The sequence below is a fragment of the Talpa occidentalis genome, unplaced genomic scaffold, assembly GCF_014898055.3.
Source record: "Talpa occidentalis isolate TD23 unplaced genomic scaffold, MPIMG_talOcc4v2.1 talOcc4.2, whole genome shotgun sequence".
In the NCBI taxonomy this organism is placed as follows: Eukaryota; Metazoa; Chordata; class Mammalia; order Eulipotyphla; family Talpidae; genus Talpa; species Talpa occidentalis.
The window spans coordinates 26,432,869-26,458,677 of record NW_023602073.1 but is presented as its reverse complement, the minus strand read 5'-3'; the positions used below and the strand labels follow the sequence as shown (position 1 = coordinate 26,458,677).

General features: G+C 41.3%; 1 protein-coding gene across 3 annotated transcripts in view; it reads right to left on the bottom strand.

Annotated features, from left to right (window-relative positions):
- ADTRP (androgen dependent TFPI regulating protein) overlaps positions 1-25,809 on the bottom strand; it is a 75,254-nt gene that overhangs the window by 37,910 nt on the left and 11,535 nt on the right. For all 3 annotated transcript variants that reach the window (XM_037519221.2, XM_037519219.2, XM_054698442.1), the window contains exons 3-4: positions 20,879-21,013; positions 19,171-19,272 (exon numbers count right to left, since the gene is read on the bottom strand). In XM_037519221.2, coding sequence (XP_037375118.1) covers positions 19,171-19,272; positions 20,879-21,013 — 237 coding nt within the window. The remainder of the gene's footprint in view (positions 1-19,170; positions 19,273-20,878; positions 21,014-25,809) is intronic.

Genomic DNA, 25,809 nt, shown 5'->3' with positions numbered 1-25,809 from the left:
GCCTTTATGAGGAGTATTATTTTATTCAGTCTTCCAAGTAAGAAGAGTTGATTACTACTGAACTGTTAAAGCCATGGCAGCTACCAAAGAACTTGAGTCATTTCTATTGGTGGAGTCCACATTCAAGGATTCATACAAATACTAATGCCCTCTGTTCCTAGACCTTTTGCCCATCATGTGGTACCCTTGGTTGGATGTGGTCAAATATATCTCTCAAGGTCAGTGTAACAGAGCAATAAAGAGAAGGGGAGAAATTGATCATTCATTTTCACAGCAATGGAGGGACTGGTTTCCCCACCATCGTCCTCCTTTTTCATTTGACCACCTTTCCTCCGTGGACATGTCTTCTTTCTTCTTAATTTCAACATTTTATACTTTGCTTCTCTGATTCAATATCTTTTTTGAACTCTCTAGGACCAACAGGAATACTCAGTTACCTAATCAATATTTCAGAATGGTGGTAACAAGAGAAAAGTATAAGACTGAAAATGATTCTGCCACAGTGCATCCTTCTTTGAGCCACAGTCATAATCAGAACAAACATCATCTTTTGCTTAACAAAATATGTAATTATTATTGACTCTGTGCATGTCTTTAAACATAATTGAGTCACTAATATAGCTGTCAGATGTAAAAATCTAAAGCCCCACAGATATTTCAAGCTATGAGTAATCATTCTAGAATTTTCCTTGCTTATAACTTTCTTTACAAAGAACACCTCAGAGTTTCAAGGCATCTAGTGCCAGTCACAGTTTCTAAAGACAGAGCTTTCCTCTGCTCCTCAAACCAAAGCATATCTGTCCTTAATGAAGCACTCTGAATTCAGCCAAGGTCACAGAGAAGTTGTCAGAGTAGGAGATTTATTCCATTTATCCAACACTGTTCATTAAGCTCCTACCACATGCCAGGTGCTCTCTGAGGTGTTGGCAATTAAATGGCAAACCAACGTGATCCCTGTGCTTGAAGTCCTTACAGCCTAATTTGCAAGATTTCTCACAAATAATAAAAACAACCACAGATACTAATCATGATATGAAGAGAATAAAAAGGAATGTATGCTTAGGAAGAAAAGTGAAGGGACATACTTTAATTAAGGTAGTCAAGAAGGCCATTTGGACATGGCCATGTTTAAGCTGGAGTCTAAAGCATAAGTGAGAACCATGGAAAAGCAGATGGAGAACATTCCAGACAAGGGGGACAGCATGTGCAAAGGTCCTGTTTGCAGTAACAAAACAGAGGCCAGAACTGGGGGAGGGGAGAGATCTAACCTGAGTCCAGAGCACCAGAGAGGGGCCTGGTGTATCAGGTCCATTAGACCAAAGGAAAGAGTGCAAGCTAAGTGTAATGCAAAGTCACTGCTGGGTAGTAGGGAGGGGGACACTACTAGCCTATCTATTTTGCTTCTATATGGAGAAGGTTGAGAATGGAGCAGGAAGATCAGTTTGGAGGTGTCACCCTGGTTTAGCTACAAGACATGCAGGTGGACACCAGGATGTTGGGTGTAGAGATAGAAAGTACACAGATTTGCTACATGTTTTGGAGGTAGACTGAACAAGATTAATTAATGGATTAAATAGGAGGGTGTTAGGTTGGAGAGAGGTGGCAAGGTCAATGCTGTTTTCTGACTTGAGTGATTGGGAGGATAGTGGTTCCATTTTCTGGGATGGAGGAGCCAGGACAGGTTGGGTAGTGGGGAGCATCATTTTCCCATCTGTGGACATGCTGACACAGAGATACCTGTGACATGCCCATAGCTCTGTCTGTAAAAGCAAAGTCAGGTTGGGGTGAGAGATGCAAACTGGCCCTCAAAGGAGAGCTGAGCTGGAGTCTCAGCATATGGATAGAATTAGAGCTCCACCATGGATGTGGTTACTGGGGAAAGAGCTCTGGCAAAAAAAAGAGGGCCCAGGACCAGCCTGGAAGAATGTCATCATCTGTTGGGCAGGGAGAAGGCACAAATAGAGACGGTGGTAGAAGTAAAGTGAGTTAATGTGATGTAGACAGAACCAAAAAAAAAAAAAATAGAAGGCACATTTCAAGGAGGGAGGTTACATAGGGCTGAATGCTGCTGAGAAGAGTGAGCTGGGGGCATAAACAGGAGCTCTGGATTTGGCAATGGGGAGATGGTAAGAGGAGTGAGCAAAATACATATAGATAATAGGTATGGGTCTATGGCAAAATGCTTAGGCAGGCTCCTTTCAGAGAGGGATACCTGCTGCTTTTCTGTAGGACGTGAACACCAGTGTCTGAAGGGAACTCTTTTTTTTTTTTAAGACTTACTTATACATTTTTTACACAAGAACTGGGGTATAGGCCAGTTGCGTGGGAGGGTGAGAGGATTCACCAGAGACAGAGTGGGGAACAGAACAGGCAGACTGACGAAATGCACTGCTGAGGGGAACAGCAGGCGACACAGGAGAGATCTGCTGCGCCATGTAGGACCCTCGCCAGCAGCCGGGTCGAACCGGCACTGCAGAGGCTTCGGACAGCTTCACAGTGCGGCGCTCAACCACCTGCACCACCAGGGAGGCCCGAAGGGAACTCTCAATTAGCCAACCCCACTCCCAAAAATCAGGGTAGAATGAGGAAAATGGTTATAATTTGAGGCTCACCAGCTGCTTTAGGTATAGAAAAAGGCTTGTTCTTTTCCATGTCTCTCATCTTCTCATAGAACAGTTATTTGGAAAGACTGGGTACTAGAGAACAGGCACCAGAAAGATGGTCAAGCAGCAGGCTCACACCCTGTTCCCAGTGAAGCTTCAGCTAAAGGGATAAGGTGGCCCAAGCTAATTTGCAAGTATGGAAGGAACAGGGAAATTGAGGGGAAGAAAAAAAAGGAAAAGCAGCACCTATGTTGGCAAAGTCTCACCTTGGGGCATTAGACAGCTTGTGGGGAGGGCAAAAAATTTACTTTCTGGTTAAATCTCTCATGGGGAAACCCTGGTTACAAACAGGACTTACATTTCACCCTCTCCTTAGGGAGCAGGCCGAGGCTGTCCTGTAGGTGTGCCTGAGGCATTCCCAGGTTGGCATCAACAAGAAAGTAAATCAAGCATCCTGGGGACATTAAAACCCACCTTTGACATTGTAATTATATTCAAACTAAACAAATGGCAGGCACGGGAATATAAAGAAATGGAAACTTGGGTTTAGTTGTTACATTGCCACCGAGCACAAAAATCAGGCAAGTCGATCACCTTGAGGGATCATGTTATGATCAAGAGCCCTAATTGCCAGGAAACTCTAAGGGCAATCCCTCCAGGGACAGCTGTAAGGATTAGAAAGGAGAAGATTTCACCAAATTCATTCATAATCACAATTTTGTGTTATTAAATAGCAGCCTGTGGAAGAAGCCTTAGGGAACATGGCTCTTGTCCCTAATAAAGGGCTAAACAAAATGGATTACTTAATCATTAGCTCTTTCTTTCCTTACGCTACTCCTTTAAAATGAATATTTCAGAAACTGCAATTTCCTCTCAAATGTATTCTGACCTTCCAATATTCCAAAACCCTCCCCCATTTCTGACTACACAATTATTTGAAATAACTCAATTAGATATTAGTTGCATCATTTAGAGATGTGCCTTCAAGAACAGTAGAAATACTTCCAAAGGGGAGGCAACTTAGCCTGCACATTCACACAGGACACTTCCCAGTACTTGTGGATTAGACTCTATCCAGCACCACTTTTACTAATTCCTTGCTTGTATCTGCACCTTAGAACAGCCTCTGACCACAGATTCCAATTCTCATCAGCTGTTTTTGTTTTAGTTTTCCTTTTCTACTGCTATGGAAGTCACTCCATCTATTTCTATTATTTTTGGTGGCTATGTTAGATTTAATAAGAGCTGACTTAATTTGGGAATGATTAATATAAGTCATATCTCTAGCCCCTTCCCAGCACCAATTCAAGAGCAGCTTAGAATTCCTTGATCTGATTACCCCTTACACTCCATTTTCATCCAGTATTTTAAGTCATTTTTTAAAAAAATTACCATAAGGTAGACAAATTGCTTGCCATTGCTTTCGAAATCTCAAAGCTGGTTTTCTTCTTCCTGAAGCATGTCCTTTAGCATTTCCTTACTGACAGTCTGTGGGTGGTAAAGTCTGTTTTAGTGTGTCTGAAAGTGCTTTTTGCCCTGTTTAAGAAAATACTTCCAGTGAGTAAATACACTGACAGCTTTTTTTTCTTGAAAACTTTAAAAGCATTGTTCTACTGTCTCCTTGCTTCTTTGTTGTTTTTTGAGAAATCAGTTATCAGTCAACAGTAGTTTCTTTTCAGGAGATCCATTTTTTAAATCTGACTGCTTATAGGGATTTCTTTTTGTCTAAGGTGTCTGTCCTCTGTCCCTTGTGGCATTTTTGTTGTACTTCTCTAAAGCTGAGGATTTTTTTTTTATAAGTTCCAAGAAGTAATCAGTGATTATTTCTCCAAACATTGCCTGTGCCTCACTCTCTTTGTTAGTTCCTCTTCTGTTTTATTTTAGTTTTTGGGAATTTCCATTCAGTTCTTGTCAGTATATCCAGCATTTAAAAATGTTTAAATGTCTTATTCAACATAGCAGATGTTTTATAACTGTTTATTTGCTTGCTTATTTGTTTCAGGCTACCTTTCTTTCCTTCCATCTCTCTCTCTCTCTCTAATTTCCTTCCTTCTCTCTCTTTCTCTCTCTTTTCCTTCCTTCTTTCTCTTTTTTCTCCTTTCTTTCTAATTGAGGTGATATTAGAATCTCCCCATCAGGTATTGCTGCCATAGTGTACTAGCAAATCACCCATAGGCCATTGTGCTTTCTCTCTTTGTTCTTACTCCACCCCCACCCCCTCCCCCGCTGGATGCTTCAGTTCTGTAGTGAGCTTTCAAGAGTTAGTTTTTAAGTTTGTCTTTTGCTTCATTTGTTTTCTCTGTATTCCATATATTAGTGACATGATATGGTACTGATTTTCTCCTTCTGACTTATTTCACTTAGAATCATCCCTGCCAGTTCCATCCATGTTGTCACAAATGACATGAGTTTATCTTTTTTGGTTGCTGAGTAGTATTCCATTGTGTATCCATACTTCTGGATCCACTCATCTACTTTTGTGCATTTAGGTTACTGTTCTACTTTATAGCCCGAAACAAGTCACCCAATCTGTTTCCTTTGGATGGATAACTTCTTCCTCAAGGTTATGGGCATGATTTGGAAGGAAGCTAGAATTTTAGGGTCATGTGCCAGCCAGGATTCTATCAAGAACAAAGAAACCCATGGATAATTCTCAAAATGAAGATTTTTGAGATTTGGACCTTCAGGAGGACCTGCCCTTGGAAAATGTCAGGGACACTTCTGCTAGAAGGGGGTGATTTGAAGGAACTGACTAAGGAGATTTGGTAAATCCCAAAAGTTCCAGGAGCTTGCACCATTGACCTCAATTGCCTATAATATCAAGTGTGTGATTGCTAGGGACTGTTCCAGAGCTTCTGCTAACCTTATGTCTGCAATCTTCCCACACTTGAATTTTCACCTGCCACTGGAGAATACAGTTATCTTCTCTTCTACATCTCATGAGAAGGACTCTCATTGGCTGTCTCTCACCTGGAACCAAATGGAGAAAGGGATACTAGGAGCTGTTTGTGGTTCCAGGCTTATCCCCTGCAGTGCAGAGAATGGGAAGGAATGATGGTGATTCCCAGTTGTCAACAACTATTTGTCACTGATAGCACTGTGTGTTGCACACATATTTTTTATTTGCTATTAATAACATCATTGATAATTAGAATGGTAAACACACCAATTTTAAGAAACCCAATAGCCTAAGAAATCTATTAAATTTCCCAAAATCACACAGCAAGACACTGGCCCAAATGGGGCCAAAATGCAGGTTTTCTGCTACTTAAGTCAATTACTTTCATGAAGTCAAAAATAACCTTAAGAGAAAATATCTAAAATCAATCATTTTTGAAAGTTAGAAATCATTTTTGAGAGTTTAGAAATTCTGTTTCTATTCACCCCTATTTGACTTTTGGAATCAAACTCTAGCACCTTTCTTCCTAATAATTTATCCCATGTCAGCACACTTGTAAGGCTAGAATACAATTCACCAAATGGTCTATTTCCTGATAACCCATACCTAGAGATGTCGCAGATAACCCGCACCATGAGCTAAAAGTCACTACCTCAAAAGAGGTCATTTTCATTCTTATTTCACATGCAGTTCATATTCCAGTTTCTTGTTAAGTATCATTTAACAAATATTTCTCTAGTACTTTTTTTTTTTTTGCCAAGCTTACAATTTCTGTGATCATAATGATAATTTAATACGACTGACTCTGGTATTAGGTTAGCAAAGTATTTTAAAATATGTCGGTAAAAATATGAATATTAATTAAATGTTCCCACATATAAGCTTTAAACTCAACTCCCTAGGCTGATTGGAGACAAAAGACTTTTATTAAATGCTATTTGATAGGTTAAGTATTTTAGTTTCTCTGCTTATCTTGTCATAAAAGAATATTTTCTGTCATGTATGAAATGGATAAAAAAAGGGAAATAGAATCATCTTATTGTCTGTTAGGGTCATGTATCATAAGATAATAGATAAAACAGTACTTTCAAGCAATGGGCTTGCCCCTTTGCCTTGGGTCATCAGGCCTGATATCACATTAGGTTTTCATTCTGTTTTAAAATATTCATAATTAGGTAGCTGATTCTTTGAGTGGATAGAGTGTGAGCAAACATATCTCTACATTTTTGTGCTGGTGGAACTGTTATCTAACAGCATCTGGGGCACTTTTAGATACCAATCCTTTAAAAGATTGCAAGCACTAAATGAGGAATCATTGAGCATAAAAATAGGACTCTTAATTTTCACAAACCTTTTATGTCTGGCAGTCACTTCTCTGTTGCATGGCTTCACAAACATGAACTCCCTAGAGAAAGAGCTCTTTTTTTGTTCCCATGTCCTCACTCCTCTTTAGCTTCCATATAGCGTAAAATTTTAGAGAAAATGGACAAAACCAGTGAACGCATGAAGATGACAGAAAGAGGATGAAGCTGGAAGTAAATAAGGCTGGTTGCATGTTGGAAGAGTTGGTGCAATTTAGGAAGGAGTTCACAAGGCAAATACCTATATATAAATGATGTTTCTCATTAGATTGGGAGAGGGGATCAAGGGTAAGACTGAGAATACAGAAACTCATGGCGTAAAGCATATGAGAGCTAGGAATTCATATGGGGTGTGATATGTGGGCTAATGCAGTCACCGTCAAGAAGAACAGATACACACCTACACCCATCACAGCGTTATTTATAATAGTCAAGATATGAAACAGCCTAAGAGTCTATGGATGAATAGATAAAAAAGATGTAATATACATATAATGGGATACTATTGAGCTATAAAAAAGAGTGATATCTTGCCATTTTTGACAAAATGGATAGACTTTAAGGGAATTATGCTCAGTGAATTAAGACAGAGAAAGACAAACACCACATGATTTCATTCATATGTTGGAACTAAACAACAACATAAAATTTTAAAAACACTTCAAAAATAGAGAGAATAGAATGGTAGTTGCCAGAGGGTAGGAAGCCTCAGGAGTAGGTAAAGAGGATAAAAAATTACAAGCTTCCAGTTATAAAATAAAGTCATAAGGATGTAATACATAACATGGTGACTATGGCCAATAATGTTGTGATACATTATTGTGTCACAATTCCAAGAAACTGAATCTTAAAAGTCAACTTTATATGCTGATGAATGGTGATCATTTTGTGGTATATATGGCAGTGATTATTGTGGTGATTGGTTTGCACTGTATAAAAATATTGAATCATTTCATTATACATCTAAAGCCTACATAGTGTTATGTGTCAAATTTAAATCAACACAAAATTAATAAAGAAGGTTAGATAATGTCCTGCAGACATATCTATTGACTGGTGTTCCAAGGACATGAAAGTGAGAAGATAAAGGACTCTGAAAAACTCAAATTTCCCAATTGGGCACAAGTATCTGCTCTGTAGACAGAAAAGAAGATGAAACTATACAAAGAGATATGGGGGTTGGCTGAAAATCTGTCCACATATTTAAGGCAAGGATGGTTTTCTGCAATTATCACAACAACTGCCTGTGGGGTTATAAAGCAACTAGAAGCATGATGTGGACTTTTCTACACTTGTTTTCTAATCAGAAGAAAAGAAGTAACCTTTGAAATGTAGCAGAGAAGGCATTCCCACCTGCCAGACTACTCTTGGGAATTTTCACTTCTATTTGAAGATCATGCGACTTCAGCATTTCCTATCCACTTAGATTTTCTTTCTTTCTCTTGGCATCTCAAATGAGATTAGGATCATCTGTTAGAAGTTTCTTGATCCTGGTTATTCTCCAGCATGGTTGTTTTTCCCATTGGTAGTATTGTACATTGTTGCCATGGAAATGAGGAATAATTATATCCCATAAAAAGGGAGACCACCAGTAATTCCTTAAGAGTACCAAGTAATTTCAATTACTCAAATTTCAAGTTACTGTTTAAACACATAAATGCTTTTTGATTACGAAATACCTATGCCCATGATTTTGAAATTTGGGGTGTATTATTTATTTATTTATTTTTAAAAGATTTATTTATTTATACAAGAACTGTGGTACAGGCCAGATGTGCAGGAGGGTGAGAGGATTCACCAGAGACAGAGCGGGGAGCAGAACAGGCAGACTGACCGAAGACTGCTGAATGGAGCAGCGGGTGAGGCAGGAGAGGTCTGCCAAGCCATGTGGGTTTCCCCCCAGCTGGCTGGGAATGGAACCAGTGCTGCAGAGGCTGTGGACAGCCTCACAGCACTGTGCTCAACCCGCTGTACCACCAGGGAGGCTCTGCCACTCTATTTTAAAAGCAGCCTGTTGATGACCAGAAAAGCCACTGGGTAATGGAATTACAAAGGCAAGTCACTTTAGCACTCTGGAAATTCTCTGAATTAGGATTTTTTCATAAAGGGAAGATATTATTTCTCCATTCTGATTTCTGTTCTCAAGAGATTAAAAAAAAAGCAGGCAGTGTGATTGCATGGTTCTATTTTTTTTTTTTTTTAATTTTCTAGAGGCATGTCTTATTTATTTATTTATTATTTGTTTGTTTGTTTGGTTTATACATGCACTGGGTACAGTCAGAAGCACGGGAGGGTGAGAGAATTCACCAGAGCCAGAGCGGGGAGCAGAGCAGGCAGAGGGACCGAAGTACACTGCTGAGGGGAGCAGCGGGCGGCAGGAGAGGTCTGCGCGCCATGCGGGACCCTCCTCTGGTGGCCGGGGAGCAGCCGGGGATCGAACCGGTGCCGCAGCGGCTGCGGGCAGCTTCGCAACCCAGGGCTCAACCGCTGCGCCACCGGGGAGGCCCCGATTGCATGGTTCTAATATAGAAAACCTAGATGGACTGGGAATGCTTTGGCATCCATTATCACAATCTCCTGTTTACCTTAACACTTCCTGAGCAGCAAGGTGGCTTCATTGTCCTTACTAAGCTAACTCTGCTTCCTAATCCCAGTTTAGCTTCTGATTTTACTGCTGAGCTTTGGGCACTCATTTAACTTCTCAGTGTTTCCCAGGAGAGTGTGTTGGCGAGTCCAACCCACCTTAGATTAAGGAGTGAATTAGGAATGAATAAAGTGATGGTTAGAAAGGGTTTTAAAACAAGAAAACAAACCATAAATAACACTGTAGTGATTAACCCTGAAAAAAATCCAAGTAAATATTAGGATGTAGCAATTAATTTCATTTTCATTTTTGCTCAGGAGATTTGAAAAAGAACCTTTCCTGAGGTATAGCCTGAAGCATCCAATATTGGCTTCACTGGTGTATCTCTACCCTCACTAGTCATATGACAAGTTACTTCCCAATATCATTTTCTGTCATTGTCAAGTATAAAATCGCATTTTCTCTTTCTACTGTGGACCTGTTCTACAGTAGAAAATTGTGCAAGATAATTCTGGAACATAGACTGTAGATGAAAAGGCAAGGAAGTAGATTCTTCTCTAGAACCTCCAGAAGGAATGTAACTCAACTGATACTATGATATTCTCCCATGATACCCAGTTTGAACTTCTGAGTTCCATTCCTATAAAATGACACTTAAGTGTGCTTTTAAGTCATTAATTAATGTTTATGTTAATTTTGTGTTAATTTGTTACAGAAGAAACAGGAAGTTAACACAGACAACATTACCAAGGTTCTACCTCTCTAACTCCATCAAATCACTCTAAATAAGTCAATAGAAAGTTCATTATTACCAAATCCATTAATCTTACTTGACCTGTCAGCAGCTTTCCACATAAATACTTCTTCTTACTTGAAACATTTTATATTTGACTTGTAGGACACTAAACTGTGCTGGGCTTCCTCCTAATACATTACCACCTCCCCTCATATTCAATCTCATTTTGTTGGGTCTTCCTGCTTTTCTTCCCAGTCAACATTGGAATGTTGTAAAATTTAGTCCAGGGATATCTTCTCTAACCATGTATCTCTAAGTGATCTTACATAACTATGATAATAATCTTTATGATGAAGGCAACTGAATTTATGTAACCAGTCACAAATCTTCCATAGGCTCATATGTCTAGCTGTCTATTTTGCATGTAAAATTTGTTGCCTAATAGGCATCTCAAACACATCCAAACAAACCAATTAATTTTTCTCTTTAATCCTTGTGCTTCCCCTGGTATCTTTATCCAATTCTTTCCCTGTGTGTTAAACTGAAAACCTTATCTTCACCCTTCACCTTTTCCCCCACAATTTGGTGGAATCTGTTGGCTCTGTATTCAACATTTCTCCTGAACACAAGTACATTGATCCCACCATCATATCCCAAGTTCAAGTCTCTATCTCCTACTTCAGTGTGCAGCCCCCACCTAACTCAACTTCACATCTCCCCTCTCCCATCACACTTTCACTATGCCCAATCGTAAATAGTTCACTTTCTACACAGTAGTGAATATGATGCTCTTGAAATGTAGTATTATAGTATAATACAATATAGTACTTTATATATTATATATACAACTATATATTTATATATGCATGTAAGGATATATCTCAAATATGTTAGGGGAACAAAAGCAAAAATAAACAAATGGGAATACATCAGACTAAAAACTTTCCACACAGTGAAAGGAACTATTACTAAAACAAAAAGACATCTTGCCAAATGGGAGAAAATATTCATACATCATACATCTGACAAGGGGCTGATATCCAAGATTACAAATAACTCACACAATTCAGGAAAAATAAAACCATTAACCTAATCAAAAAATGAGCAAGTGTTACGTAGGCACTTCTCCAAAGAAGGCATACAAAGCAAAATGACAATTAGATACCTCCTCACACCTGGGAGAATGATCCATGTCAAAAAGACCAGAAATACTTTATTTAAATCTCTCTTTTTTTAAGATTTATTTATTTATTTATACAAGCACTGGGTACAGTCAGAAGTGTGGAGGGTGAGAGAATTCACCAGAGCCAGAGCGGGAGCAGAATAGGCAGACTGACGAAATACACTGCTGAGGGGAACAGCAGGCGCAGCAGGAGAGGTCAGCATGCCATGTGGGACCCTGGCCCGGGCGGCCGGGGATCAAACCAGCGCTGCAGAGGCTGCAGGCAGCTTCACAACCCAGCGCTCAACTGCTGTGTCACCAGAGGCCCAGAAATACTTTATTATAATCAAAATCAACAAGCAACTATAAACCACACTACAGGGGTGGGGGGGGGGAGAAAGGATTAGGGTCAAAATAAGGGGGGTGGGAATTATATAGGGAATATAATCAAGATGAAAATGCAAAAATTAAAAATGATGTAAAAAATATATAAAATTTTAAAAAAGGCCAGAAATAGTGTTGGGGAGGATGTGGAGAAAAAGAAACCCTCTTACAGTAGGAATTGTATTGGTAGGAATGTAGGCTGGCCCAGTTCCTATAGAAAACAGCATTGAGATTTCTTGAAACATTAAAAATAGATCTACTAGTGCAGCCACTATGGAAAGCTGTGTGGAAATTCCTCAAAACACTAAAAATGAACCTATATATGACCCAGCTCTTCTATTCCTAAGAATCTAACCAAAGGACACTAAAATACAAATTTGAAAGGAAACCTGTACTCCTAATGTTTATTACAACACTATTTACAATAGCTAAGATATGGAAACAACCTAAATGCCCCCAAATAGACAAATGTATTAAAAAGTTGTGGGATTGCATATAGTGGAATACTACTTAGCAATCAGAAAAGATAAACTCATGCCATTTGCGACAATATGGATGGAGCTGGAAGGGATTATGCCAAGCAAAGTAAGTCAGAAGGAAAAAGATAAATATCAGATGGTTTCCCATATATGTGGAATATAGAGCAACTGAACAAAAAGATCAGGAAAAAGATAAAACTCACAAGCTGACCATAGATCTGTGGCATTCCGCAAGGAAGGGGGGAGGGAAAGAGACAAAACAGGGGAGGGAAGAGCACAAGGGACTGTGGTGGGGGGGTCATGTCTGCTACGGTGATGGGGGAACTACAGGGACTAGACCTGAGGGGAGAATCCCAATACTGTACAAAAATGAACAATGCAAGAAAATAAGTAATTTTAGAAAAAAAAATAGATCTACCATATGATCCAGCAATTCCACTCTTAGGTGTCTACCTGAAGTTTATATAAGTTTAGCGTAGAAAGTGCTCCATCAATAGGGAAGGCCTCCTTGAAAAAGTGTCTTTCCCCATCATGATCAGAATAAAATCCTAACTCCGTATAAATCATGTAAGGCATAATTCCAACTCTGGCTACAGTCCTATGATTGTCCCCTTTATTCAGTTTGAACCAGTCACACAGTCATCTTGCTGTTTCCTAAAGATGCCAGCATTTTCTCTCAGGATCCTGGTATTTCCTCTTCTGTTTGCCAAACAGAACTTTTGCCTGAACTTTCTGTGCCTGCTCCCTCCCCTTATCCAGTTCACCACAGAGATATTACCTGGCCACTGACTGACTAATGTCGTATTAAATCTACTGCTTACACACACACACACACACACACACACACACACACACACCCCACTCTTCCCTTCCCCTGCTTTAGTGTCAGTTTTAGCTTTTCCACTATTTGTATTGCTCATTCATTCATTGTTTTTTTTTTATATAAAGATTTATTTATTTATACAAGCACTGGGTACAGACAGAAGCGTGGGAGGGTGAGAGAATTCACCAGAGCCAGAGAGGAGAGCAGAACAGGCAGACTGACTAAGTACACTGCTGAGGGGAGCAGCGGGTGGCAGGAGAGGTCTGCGCGCCATGTGGGACCCTCGCTTGGAGGCCAGGGATCGAACCGGCGCTTCAGAGGCTGCAGGCAGCTTCACAGCCCAGAGCTGAATCACTGCACCACCAGGGGAGGCCCTCATTCATTCATTGTTTATAGGCGTGTTGCTTGTCTTATCCATAAGAATAATGCATGCGGAGAATTATGCCCCACAAAGATAGATTTTTTTATAGTCTTGATTATTTGTGCATCCTCAGCTCCTAGAATAGGGCCTGGTACATGTTAGGCACTCTATAAATGCTTGTTAGCACTTCCATATCTTAAAGCCAAATATCTTGCTTAATATAGGTATATAATTATGTATGTACATGTAATATATATGCACACAATGCATGTATAGTATATATTACATATGTAATATATTAGCTAGAATATGTATATATACATATGAATTTATATACATATATTTATGATGAGATAGATAATAACTCTAAACTTCTTGAGGTTAGGAACCATATCACATGTTTCTCTTGTCACTCCATAGAGATGAAAACAGCACTAAACACATAATGACTTCATTTTTAAAAAATGAATAGTTCTTGATTTTGCCTTTTTGATTTAAACTCAGCATTAGCCCTCTTTTCAAGTCTTTGCTCAGTTATGTCAGGAGATCTTACTATGAAGCCCATCAATGGAATCTGGAGAGTCCATAAAAGTAAAATTATAAAATTTTATTGGTATTTGTATTTTCCTTGGGGAAGGGCTCACAGATTGCCTCGGGTTCACAAAAAGTTCAGTTCTTTAAAGGGTGAAAACCACTGAGCTATCCAGAGATATCTAGATTGTATTTCTGTGTCTCCTCAGCCTTGAACAGGGTGGAGGCAAGGGCCCACGCAGGGGTGGGGAGGAGTTTGTATGCTGGAGCACAAGGTGGTCCTTGGGGCTGATGTGCCAGGGCTTGACCTTTTCTCATCCAGACTCACCTCTACTTATCAGGCCCCAGATTTCATACCAAGCTTAGGAGAGGGAGCGAGAACTCTGAGGTTGGGTCTAGTGACAGGCAATTTAGTGAAAGGCACCATTTTGCATGCTATGGCTGAAGAAGAAATTGGAAGGTTTAGAGTCTACTCCCTTGGCATTGCAACTCCCCAGTAGCACCTGGAGAAAACTCCAAGGCCTTCCAGGCTGTTCAGCTGTGACTCACTGTAGGGTAAATGATTGTCAGGCTTTTTTGCCCTCCCACCATTAGATTAAATGCATGCCTGATGGTGGTTGCCTGGAGTAGGGTGTGGGCAGGCATAGGTGGGTATGTCTGGGCTGAGACTGGCTTATAAGAGAAGGGGAACAAGCGAGAGAGAAGCAGAATAAGAGAGCAGAAGAGAGAGAACGCCAGAGAGTCCAGAAAGCGTGAAAATTTGCTGGGGATTAGGAGGCCTGCTAGCCTCCCAGCCCTCTTGGCACCCCTGCCTGCCATGTAACTAGTAAAATGGCAATAAAGGCCTGAAAAGTCACCGAGGGCTCCAGGACTCCTTCACCCGTCTGCTTGGATCATAGAGAACCAGCTCTGTGCCTTCCTGGCACTACACTCACCATAGGTCATAGTCAAGCCAGGACACGGGGCATAATAGAAGCTGTCCCGCTCATGTCATTCATATGTCACTCATCACACACCACTGTGTGGCAAACACTTATGTCAGTGTCTTATATTAGTAGTAACTGTTATTTATTTCAACTCTGTATGTACACTACACTCAGCCTGATTAAAGGGTACTAAATGTCAAACCCTTGTCAAATATCAATCACATTTTAACACACATAGTAGGTATACTTAACTATTTTTTTCAAATGAATAATTGACACCACATTAAATAATAAAGTAGCTATATTTGGTACCACTAGAGTCAACGTAAGGGCCACACCCTAAAAGTGTATAATATCAATAAAACCTTTGCACTTCTAAAATCTGTGATCATGGGGCCTCCCTGTTGGCACAAGAAGTTAAGACACAACCTATGAAGCTATCGGCAGCCACTGCAGCTCAAGTTTGATCTCCAGCCAGGGAGGTGACCCACATGGCACAGCAGACCTCTCCTGACTTCACTGGTCCCCTCAGCAGTGTATTTCAGTTTACCCGGCTGTTCTTTTCCTCACTCTGTCTCTGGTGAATCCTCTCACCCCTGTACCTCTGGCCTGTATACATAAATAAATAAACCTTAAATTAAATAAACAAACAAACAAACAAATAAATAAAATCTGTAATCTTGGATTGAGAGTTTTACATGATAATAGTTTACATTTACGTAGTATTTGACAGTTTATAAAGCACCTGAACATGCATTCTCACTAATCTCTCACTATGTTTAAGTGTAGAGGGTCTTTGGGGAGTTTCTTTGCTCTATGTCACCATCTCCTTTGCAGCAACCCAAACAATTTAGGTTGTTTTCCAGAGAATTAAGTTTTTTAACTCCCTTCAGGTTAGAATCTGATAGTTTTCTCAGTTACTGAGTCCTCTTACTACTATTTAAACCTGTCTCCTCTGGTTCTAGCTTTAGTAGTCATTTAGATAAGACCCAAGGAGTTAATGTTTTCTTGGCAAAACCTGGAGGGATACTTTGCTATTCTTACCCTTCTTTCATGAAGAACTGCTTAGCAATAAACAGTTGATCTACTTTAAATAAGTAGCCTGGACCAAATGGGAGCTCTTAGGGCACTAGCAAATGGCAGTCTACCTATGGCTTATGCAGTAACTGATGTTACTATTTGGTTTGAATATAAACAAGGGTAGAAAAATGTCCACTAGAGGGGCCTCCCTGGTGGCTAAGGGTAAAGTCTCAGTGCTATCACCACTATGGCCTGAGTTCGATCCCTGGCCAGGTTGCTGACCCACATGGTGCAGCAGACTTCTCTTGTCTCGCCCACTACTCCCCTCAGCAGTGTATTTCAGTCAATGAGCCTGTTTTGCTCTCTACTCTGTCTCTGGTGAATCCTCTCACTCCCTGAAACTCTGGCCTATGCCCTAGTTCTTCTACGCCAAATAAGTAAATATTTCTTTTTTAAAGAAAACTGTCCACTAGTCAGCTTTGAAAGTTGCTACAACAGTGTCAGGTCTCAAATGAGGTAGAAGGGTTGGACTGAAAATCTCTCAGACCTCATGAATCATGACTTTTTTTTTTTTTTTTAAAGATTTATTTATTTATTTATGCAAGCACTGGGTACAGTCAGAAGTGCGGGAGGGTGAGAGAATTCACCAGAGCCAGAGCGGATAACAGAACAGGCAGACTGACGAAATACACTGCTGAGAGGAGCAGTGGGGGCGGCAGGAGAGGGCTACGCGCCATGTAGGACCCTTGGCCGGGGACTGAACTGGCGCTGCAGAGGCTGTGGGCAGCTTTGCAGCCCAGCGCTCAACCGCTGTGCCACCAGGGGAGGCCTGAATCATGACTGTTTTAGAAGCACACTCTTTCAAAGTGGAGAGCAGTATTTCTTAATTGGACAAATACTATTCAGGAAACCTGGGGCAGCATCACAAATGACCACAGGGAAAATACTACAAATCTAAGGCTAGAACAACAAACATAAAGGGCTGTGGTGCACTGAAAAGGCTTTTTAGAAAAGCATGATGCTGGCTACATACAGCCATCAATTTTATATTGCAGGAGAAAAAATTGAGCAGCACAAAGAGCAAGTCCTTTAATAGCAGGGTCAGCCCCACATGAACAAAATGTCCAGCCTCACGGCCCCGCATCACTCTGCTACTGCAGTGGCTTGGTCCCAGCATTTGCTCGTTTGGGTTATCCCTGAAGACACTGTCAGAATGAGGAATGGTTAACAAATTGACCTTGAAGTAGCCATTTCTGTGTTTGTTCAAACTGATATTTTAGATGTTAGCAGAGAGTTTCTTAAGTTACTAGAATGGAAGGATATAATAACAGAACAGAAAACATTCAGAGTATGGGGCACAATCTGAAGTAAGGGATGAGAGGCAGTCATGACAGGATTTGGAGCAGAAGCAATGACGTTTGGGGGTACCCACATTAGGGACACACAATGCTGATTTTGCAAAGTCAACATTTTTCCTATAAATTGCTCTATTAGGAGTTTCTCTAATTAAATAAACAGAAACACACGGAATCCATCTGACCCATTGTCCCACCTCATTTGACCCTAGCCCCTTGCAGAGATTCAGGTTACTTAAGTGACCAAAACACAAGTGAGGTTAACAGAAACCCCCAACTTGTAAAGTTTTAGGTATTTTAGTATCTCTATTATACAGTATCTACCTTTCTAATTAGCTCATGAATACAGTATACATTTTCATTTTAGTAACATCTAACTCAATCAGTTGTTCCAAATCACTATATTTTTCTTAAGTAGAGTTGTGACTTATCAGCATACAGATGGAGATTTGGGATATTTTAAAAAGTGAGACTTCTCACTTTGCTATGGTAATCAAGTAAAGTGACATCCTTTCGATTGACTGGTGAATTATGAAACCAGATCAAACCACAAGTTCTGTATTTATTGTTGCAAAAGCAATAAAGAGTGAGTTAACCTTAGATTTAAATCTTGACTGTTCATATCTGAACTCAGTGGCCCCTGAAAAATCACTTAACCTCCCTGAGATTTTTTTTAATTTGTAAAAATCAGGATGATAGCTGTTATCTAAAGAAGACTGTGTGAACTAAATACACATGTTTAGGGAACACGCATTGTACAGTGTAAAGTGTCATTTAAAAAAGCAGGACTATTCCCCACACAGGTGTCTCACGTTAATGAGAAATTGGAAAGATGAGGATGTGGTAGGAAGAATCTTTTAGAGGTAGGACTTGTTTAATATATACTTTTGGTCCTGAACTATAAATTAGATCAGCTCTTAGGTATTTGAGTTGGGCAATTATCAGTATCTCACTGAGCACATATCTAAAGTGAATGTACATTTTTGCCTGGGGTGTGGATTACAGGGTGGGGCAGAGTTAGTGGACTAAGATGCTTTCTAAAATTGGTAATCAAATCATGTGAGTTGTAAGATAATGGAAAGATTGGCCATTGAAGAGCATCTGGGAACTTAAAGAGACTTGGTATAATACTCCCTTTTGATTTCTCCTTGATTTTAAAATGTCATTTGCTTCACAGACTCTGAAACCTCCTAGGAACTCTTGACCAACCTGGAAATACATTGGTAAGTGTTGAGAAACTGATTTAGGACTCTGAAGGTTTGCTTCATGTGTGTCATGCCACTGACTCAGATTCCCACTTCCGCCCTCTATCCCAGACCCAGACCCCCTTCTCCAGCTCTGCTTTTCCAGGTCACTTTTACTGGCATTCATATACCAGCTGCCTGAATATTGCAGAACATGCTCTGTTTACTATTTAGCCCCTCAAAAAATAAATGCCTGAGCGCACATCATTGGGAATGTATTTATAGAAATATAGATAACTTGTGATAAATAGTATTGATTGAGCATTAACTAAGAAACTGATTCTGAGCTGGGTTGTCTTTGGATGTTGGTGTGGATTCTGAAAGCTTTCTTAATTCCATTCCGATATCGGAGTTTTTACTACATGTTATTTGCTGAAGTCATTTCTCTTTCAGGATTACAACTCCCTGTAAGTTGCTTGCCCTTATTGGTTGTATGTCTTTTTAATGACTTCATAAGCAGTTTGGCGAAGAGTCTTCCCTGCATATCCCCTCTGCTCTTAGTAACTCCAATTATAGTACCAGTTTTTGTTCATGTCATATTCTCATTGTGCTTTTTAAATAAATGGTGACAGGATGAAGAGGGAGGAGTAAACAGGATGTTGGGGGTTGAGGAGAAGTTTGGAAAAATGAATAAAGCACTTTGGAGTTCCCCATGAAGAAGCAATTGACTTTCTATATTCACCAAATAGCCCCTTCACTCACCATTGCATGATTCAACCATTCTGGAAAGAGATCATCTAAGACCTTCGGGTAAACAAGTTCTCGATTGTAGAGAAAGAGACTCCAGAATGATAAAAATACAAACTGGAAATCAAACACAAAAGTAGCATCGGTAGGTTTTCTTTCAATTAAAGTTTTCTAAGACAACTAAGGAAGCATAACAAAGTAAAACTAGATACTCATTTTTAAAGATCTTTTACATATCTATTATAGAGATGTAGAAATGTTAAATGAAGAAAAAACAATGCTATTGTTGACTTGCTATATTTATCCCCTCTGGGTTTTCTGGAGAGTTAGGGGTCAATTATTTGTCATCATGACAGGCAGTGAGGTTATGGATAAACAGGATTCACAGACCATTAAGTCATTTCATTTTAACTGATTACTTCTCTCTTTTCTAGAAAACTTCTCTTAAGAGTGTTGAAAGCAGCCACACGGAATGATTTGAGTGTTACACTGCCCCTGCTGCTCTCTAAATAGGCACAGCAAGAGGAAGCAGAAAGGCTGGAAGAGAAAAGTGACAAACCCGTAGGATAATTTATAAGCTAGCTAATTGAGAGTTGGATCTCTCTGTCATTCAGAACTTTGGGTTGATCCTCATCTTCTTGTGCCTCTTGGCTATCTTGTCAAAGCATCTATCCTCTATGTTATAGTCATGGACTGATGGGAAAAGAAACTACAAATCTTTCAATCTTCATAAATTTCACAGGCTCAATTTCTAAGCCTTAAAAAAAAAGGAAGAAACTGTATTGTTATACAAAAAAAAAAAAAAAAAAAAACACCAAACTTGGCCGTTGGAAGATTTATGGGGGTGGAGGAGGAGGTGTCCTCCAAAGTAAAACTGGAAATAAAACTGGAATGCCAGAACTTGCTCCTTTATCTGAGAACTCATTAGGGTTTGGAGAGTTTCATTTTGCATTTAAGTTTGAAGCCTCAGTACTATGATAAGCAGAACAAAAACAGGTAGAAAGGATTTCATCATTTCCAATGATAGGTCCTGCTGGGCAGGTGATGTGCTTTATCTCACTTTGTTCCCATTCTAATGAGTGAAAATATGAACAATGTCATAAAAATATGGACAGTATCAACGAGCAAGCTTACTATCCCTTTGCATCTGTCTTGCTTCTTCACAGTATCCATTCATTGAATAAAACAAATGGGTCACCCCATTGTGCACCCCACACCAGGTATTTGAAACCCTCTCTCTCTCTTTCTTTCCTCTCCTCAATTATGTTTTCCATGTGCCAACTTTGAAGGTTCTCATACCTTCTTTGTTTTATGATTTCCATTTTACAGAAGTATCATATGCTTATCGCAGCAAGAGAAACAAATGTGCAAAGGGTAGGAATCTTCCTCCTCAGCACTTTTCATCCCTTCGGCCTGTTGGAGCCAAGTCTATCTCAGCTGTATTGTGTGTTGATTAAGAAAGATCTTTTAATTTTCCTTATTAGGCAGCAATAAGAATCTTGTATCAAATATTCACAAAGCTACAAATGCTAATGATAAATCTACTTAGTAATGTGCCCTATTTTCTGAAGACTCTGGGCAATGTGGAACAGTCCTCCAACAGGACATTTATGCAAATGAGGTTACTCTGGCTTACAAACTGGGCTCCCACACAGCCCCAGCCCCACAAGTGTTCATCCATATGGGCATGTGCGCCGTATTCCACACACATCTCTGTACTTACTGTGGATATCGGGAAAGCCAATGTGGCGAAAAGCAGGTCTCTCAAGGCAGTTAGGAACTTTATGTCTTTTTTCCCTTTAATTTTTTTCAGTACATCTTCCAGGCAGGCGACACCGTAGAAAATGGCCTGCAATAACTAAATTCATTACAACAAATGAGGGCATTTTCATTTGCTTTAATTAATACATTCCTCACTGACGTAAAGCTCTATCCCTCTGGGAGCAGTGTTGATTTGAGAAGGAGGGGGCTGTTCGCTGTTTTGGTGGAGAGCCAACTGAAGGGTTAGTCTTCCAGCCCACTGAGCCCTGACCTTGCTAGCTGAAACTGATTGAGTGAAGTCGTTTAGGGGATAATAATGTGTACAGTATTTAGTGTAATGGACTTGAGCTAAAATGGAAACAAAATAAAGAGTCAGCTTAAAAGGAGAGTGTAATGAGATAGATACCTTGGCAGAATGGTGTTGGGGAAAACCGAATAAAAAGCACAAGGGCGAAGGGCCAGACATAATGGTTGGACATGTTTTGGTCTCTTCCTAGCAAGAAAAATTTCAAAAAATGCCTAGTTCTGAACCAGGGTCAAGAATACCATGAAGGAGCTCTGAGGGTGAAGCACAGGGTGGTGTCTTGCTTATTTGGGGGGGGGGGAAACCAGTGATCTCTCCTCAACAAAAGGGGATGTCAGAAGACCTTTGTGTGGTAAATGATTGTCAGGCTTTTCTGCCCTCCCGCCATTAGGATAGATGATGGATCCCTGCAGTCCTGAATGCATGCCTGATGGCAGGCACCTGGAGTGGGGTGTGGGCATACATAGGGTGGATTCACCTGGGCTGAGACTAGGCTTATAAAGGTGGTGTCATGAAATGGAACCAAAACCAGAAGGAGAACAGGTGAGAGATCAGAAGAGATGAGAGCAGAGAAGCAGAGGCCACGAGAGACCACCAGAGAGCTCAGATAGAGTGAAGATTCACTGGGCTCCCAGCACCCCTAGCACCCCTGCCTGCCATGTATCTGGTAAAATCCCAATAAAAGCCTGAGAAAGCCACCGAGGGCTCCAGGACTCTCCTTTACCTGTCTGCTTGGATCATAGAGAATCAGCTTTGTGCCTTCCTGGCACTACAACCTTACAAAGAAAATTTGTTTGAGAGTGAATTGAACCCATAGGGATTATAGGGTAAGGTAAAAAGTATCGGGCTTTCCTGCCCTCCCGCCACTAGGATAGATGACAGAAACCTGTGGTCCCGAATGCATTCCTGATGGCGGGCACCTGGAGTAGGGTGTGGGCATATGTAGGTGGGATTCACCTGGGCTAAGACTAGGCTTTTAAGGGCGGCATCAAGGGGACTCCAGTAGAAGCCAACAAAGAAGCAGAGAAGCAGAAGCAGAACTGAGAGAGCAGAGCAGCAGAGACCACCACAGAACGCTGGAGAGCCCAGACAGAGTGAAGACTTGCTGGGGGCTGGGAGGCCTGCCAGCCTCTCGGCCCCCCAGCACCCCTGCCTGCCATGTGCCTGGTGAATCCCAATAAAAGCCTGCAAAAGCCAACAAGGGCCCCAGGACTCTGACCCCTCCTTACCCTGTCTGCTGGATCAGAAAACCTGCACTGTGTCCATTCCTGCATTATAGGGTGTAGGGTAAGGTAAAAGGTATCAGGCTTTTCTGCCCTCCTGCCATCAGGATAGATGAGGGAACCCTGTGATCCTGAATGCATGCCTGATGGCGGGCACCTGAATTGGGTACACCTGCGCTAAGACTGTGCTTTTAAGGCGGTGTCACGGGGACGCCAGTAGAAGCTGAAAGAGAAGCCAAGAATGAACAGAAGCCAAAAGAGAAGCCGAGAGGGAAGCAAGAGAAGCAGAAGCTGAGAGAAGGCCGGAGAGCCCAGAGTGAAGACCTGCTGGGGCCTGGGAGGCTGGCAGCCCCCAGCCTGCCTTGTACCTGCTGAACCCCAATAAAAAGACCTGCAAAAAGCCACTAAGGACTCTGACTCCTCCTTCACCCAGTCTGCTGGATCAGAAAATCTGCGCTGTGTCCAGTCCTGCCCCTACACACGGATAGAGAAAGCCACGGATTCTGGTGCATCCTTATGTATAGTGAGGGCCCTGAACCAGGGAAAAGAGAAGCTGGGCCTAGGGTTCAAGGAAGCAAAGATCAAGTGCTTATTCTTAACGGTTCACACAAATTTAAGACCTGGGGGTTTCTAATTAAAGACCTGGGGGTTTTACTATAATACCGAGTAGGGGTTGCCTTTGAGTTAAATTTTCATAAAATTCCATATTATTCCTCGAAAGCTCTGGATTGGTACAAAGTGGTATTCTTTTGCTCTCTGCTGAGAGTCTGCATCAGGAAAATTCCAGAACCTAGGGAACTTGCTCATTAAGGATAGAGTTCATTGTTGGGAAAACACCTGAGATCTGAAGTCTCGGAAAGTTCTAAAAGACGTGGCCTCTTGCCACTCCTCAGGCTGAAGGAGAAGGCAGGAGAGGACGCACAGGTGGTTGTGTCAGGCTGGCAATAGTCTCAGGCATGTCCTTGGGCCAGCAGCACCAGCAGCACATGCAAACTTGTTGAAAATAGAGGACCTTAAACACTCAGCCTATGGAGTCAAAATTTCTGGGGATTGGACCCCAGAAAATGTTTTCAACAAACTTCAGGTTATCATCTCGATGGATCTAGATCAAGAGGTCTAGATCACTGGATTAGACATAAATTTATCACATGGATTAGACATAAATTTATGACATACAAATCCAACTGATTACTCAAAAATTATGATAGCTGATTTTATTGGCCATTTGTGATATGCCAGCCAATGATTATAAGTGTTTAATGTTTTGTAACAATCTTCTGAACTAAATTCCATTGTTATGTACTCTTGCCTACATTATAGATGAGGAAACTGAGACATAAAGAGATGAACAAACATACCTACATCCCTAATCTTTTTTTTAAGATTTATTTATTTATGCATACAAGAACTGGGGTACAGACCAGAGGTGCGGGGGGCGGGGGTGAGAGGGTTCACCAGAGACAGAGTGGGGAACAGAACAGGCAGATTGACTGAAATACACTGCTGAGGGGAGAAGTGGGTGAGATAGGAGAGGTCTGCTGTGCCATGTGGGTAGCTCCCTGGCTGGCCAGGGATGGAACTCGTGCTGCAGAGACTGTGGATAGCTTCCAAGTGTTGTGCTTAATCCCTTGTGCCACCAGGAAGGCCCCACATCCCTAATCTTATGGTTGGAAAATATCAAGGACAGGATTTGAAACCAGAATGTTGTTCTCAAGTCAAACTTAAAAAAAAAAAAATGTATGAGGTTTCTAAGACCAGTTCAGACAAAACATTATAGGAGGTCGGAAGAAGAACAATTATCTGCAGTTGGAAGAATTCAAAATGACTTCAAAATGTATTGAGGGCCTTCCTGGTGGCACAGGGGTTAAAGTCTCAGCACTATCAAGCTATCTCCAGTCACTGCAACATGAGTTCGATCCCCAGCCAGGGAACTAACACACATGGCACAACAGACCTCTCCTGTCACATCCATTGCACCCCACAGCATTATATTTCAGTAGATCCACCTGTTCCACTCCCCACTCTGTCTCTGGTAAATCCTCTCATCCCTTCACACCTCTGGTCTATACCCCAGTTCTTGTATGCATAAATAAATAAATTTTTTTTAAAAAAGTATTGGTGACTGATTTCCAGCCCCAGAAGTTCTATTCATGGGTCTAGGAGTATGGCCTAGAACTCAGGATTTTAAAAATTCTCTCAGTTGATCCAATTCTGGGCAGCCAAGGTGAGAAACACTTGCTTGGAGGAAATTGCATTTGGGAATTCAGACCTGAGCTCTCAGAAAGGTGGGGTTTGGAGGTCCAGGGAGTGAAGCCTCCTGGTGGGGATGAGTTTGCTGGAGAGAGAAAGAGGAGGTGAGAAGTGGGAAGCAAATGCTGGAGAAATGTTCTCCTCTAAAGGTCAGGAGGGGTAAAGGGATAGCAAAGGAGCAAAGAATGTTTGGATGATAGAAAACCAGGAGTGGATCAGCTCCCCATGGTCCCTAAGGCAGAAGGAATTTTCCAGCCAAAAGGGGGTGCTCCAGGGAGGGTAGGGCCTCAGTTTTAATTACCACCAAGAGATTGCTACCCTAATATTGTCATTTGCTTTGACATTCACTGCCTAAGGGCTCTGGAATTTGGAGTCATCTGCACGTGGATATTAGAAGTTGCCTCGTCCACCCTTCCCCCAGCAGCTCTAACCTCTCCCCTGGTTTCACTTCCACTGTTCAGACCTCAGCAAGCAGCTGCTTTAGTAAGGGCAGGCTTAGGGCCTGGGCCTGGTGAGGAGGCTGCACTGTTCTATCAACACAGCAATTAATCAGGCGCTGAACACTGAGTGTCTGCCAAGTTTTCTCTCTTTGGGGAGAGGCCATCTCCACCCAGCATGTGGCGCCTTCCTTAGCAAGCGCTACCTAGAGTCATCATGAGTCAAGCTTGTCCTGACTTTCTCTTGCCTTTCCCAGTCACAGAATATGAAAATTGGACTGGGGAAAAGAACACATGACTCAGAGCTCCTGTGGAATCTTTTTCATCAATAAACATTTGCTCCACACTGTACACTTGCCAATCACATTCCTCCCTCTTACCCCAGCCCTCAAGTTATTTCACGGACATATGCCACTTGTAAAGATGCCCACTCTGTGTACAAGGCAGCTTTGTCTCCACTGAGCTTAATCCACGTTGACACTCCATGAGCTGTATCAATAAGGATGATTTATGAAGCCTCCACACTTATTGTGCTTCCATAGGGAGGCACCACAGGGTTGGCAGTAGAAATAAATAGGCAGGGGACTCCCTGGTGGCACAAGGGGTTAAGCACAGCACTGTGAAGCTATCCACAGCCTCTGCAGCACGAGTTCAATCCCCTGCCGGCCAGGGAGTGACC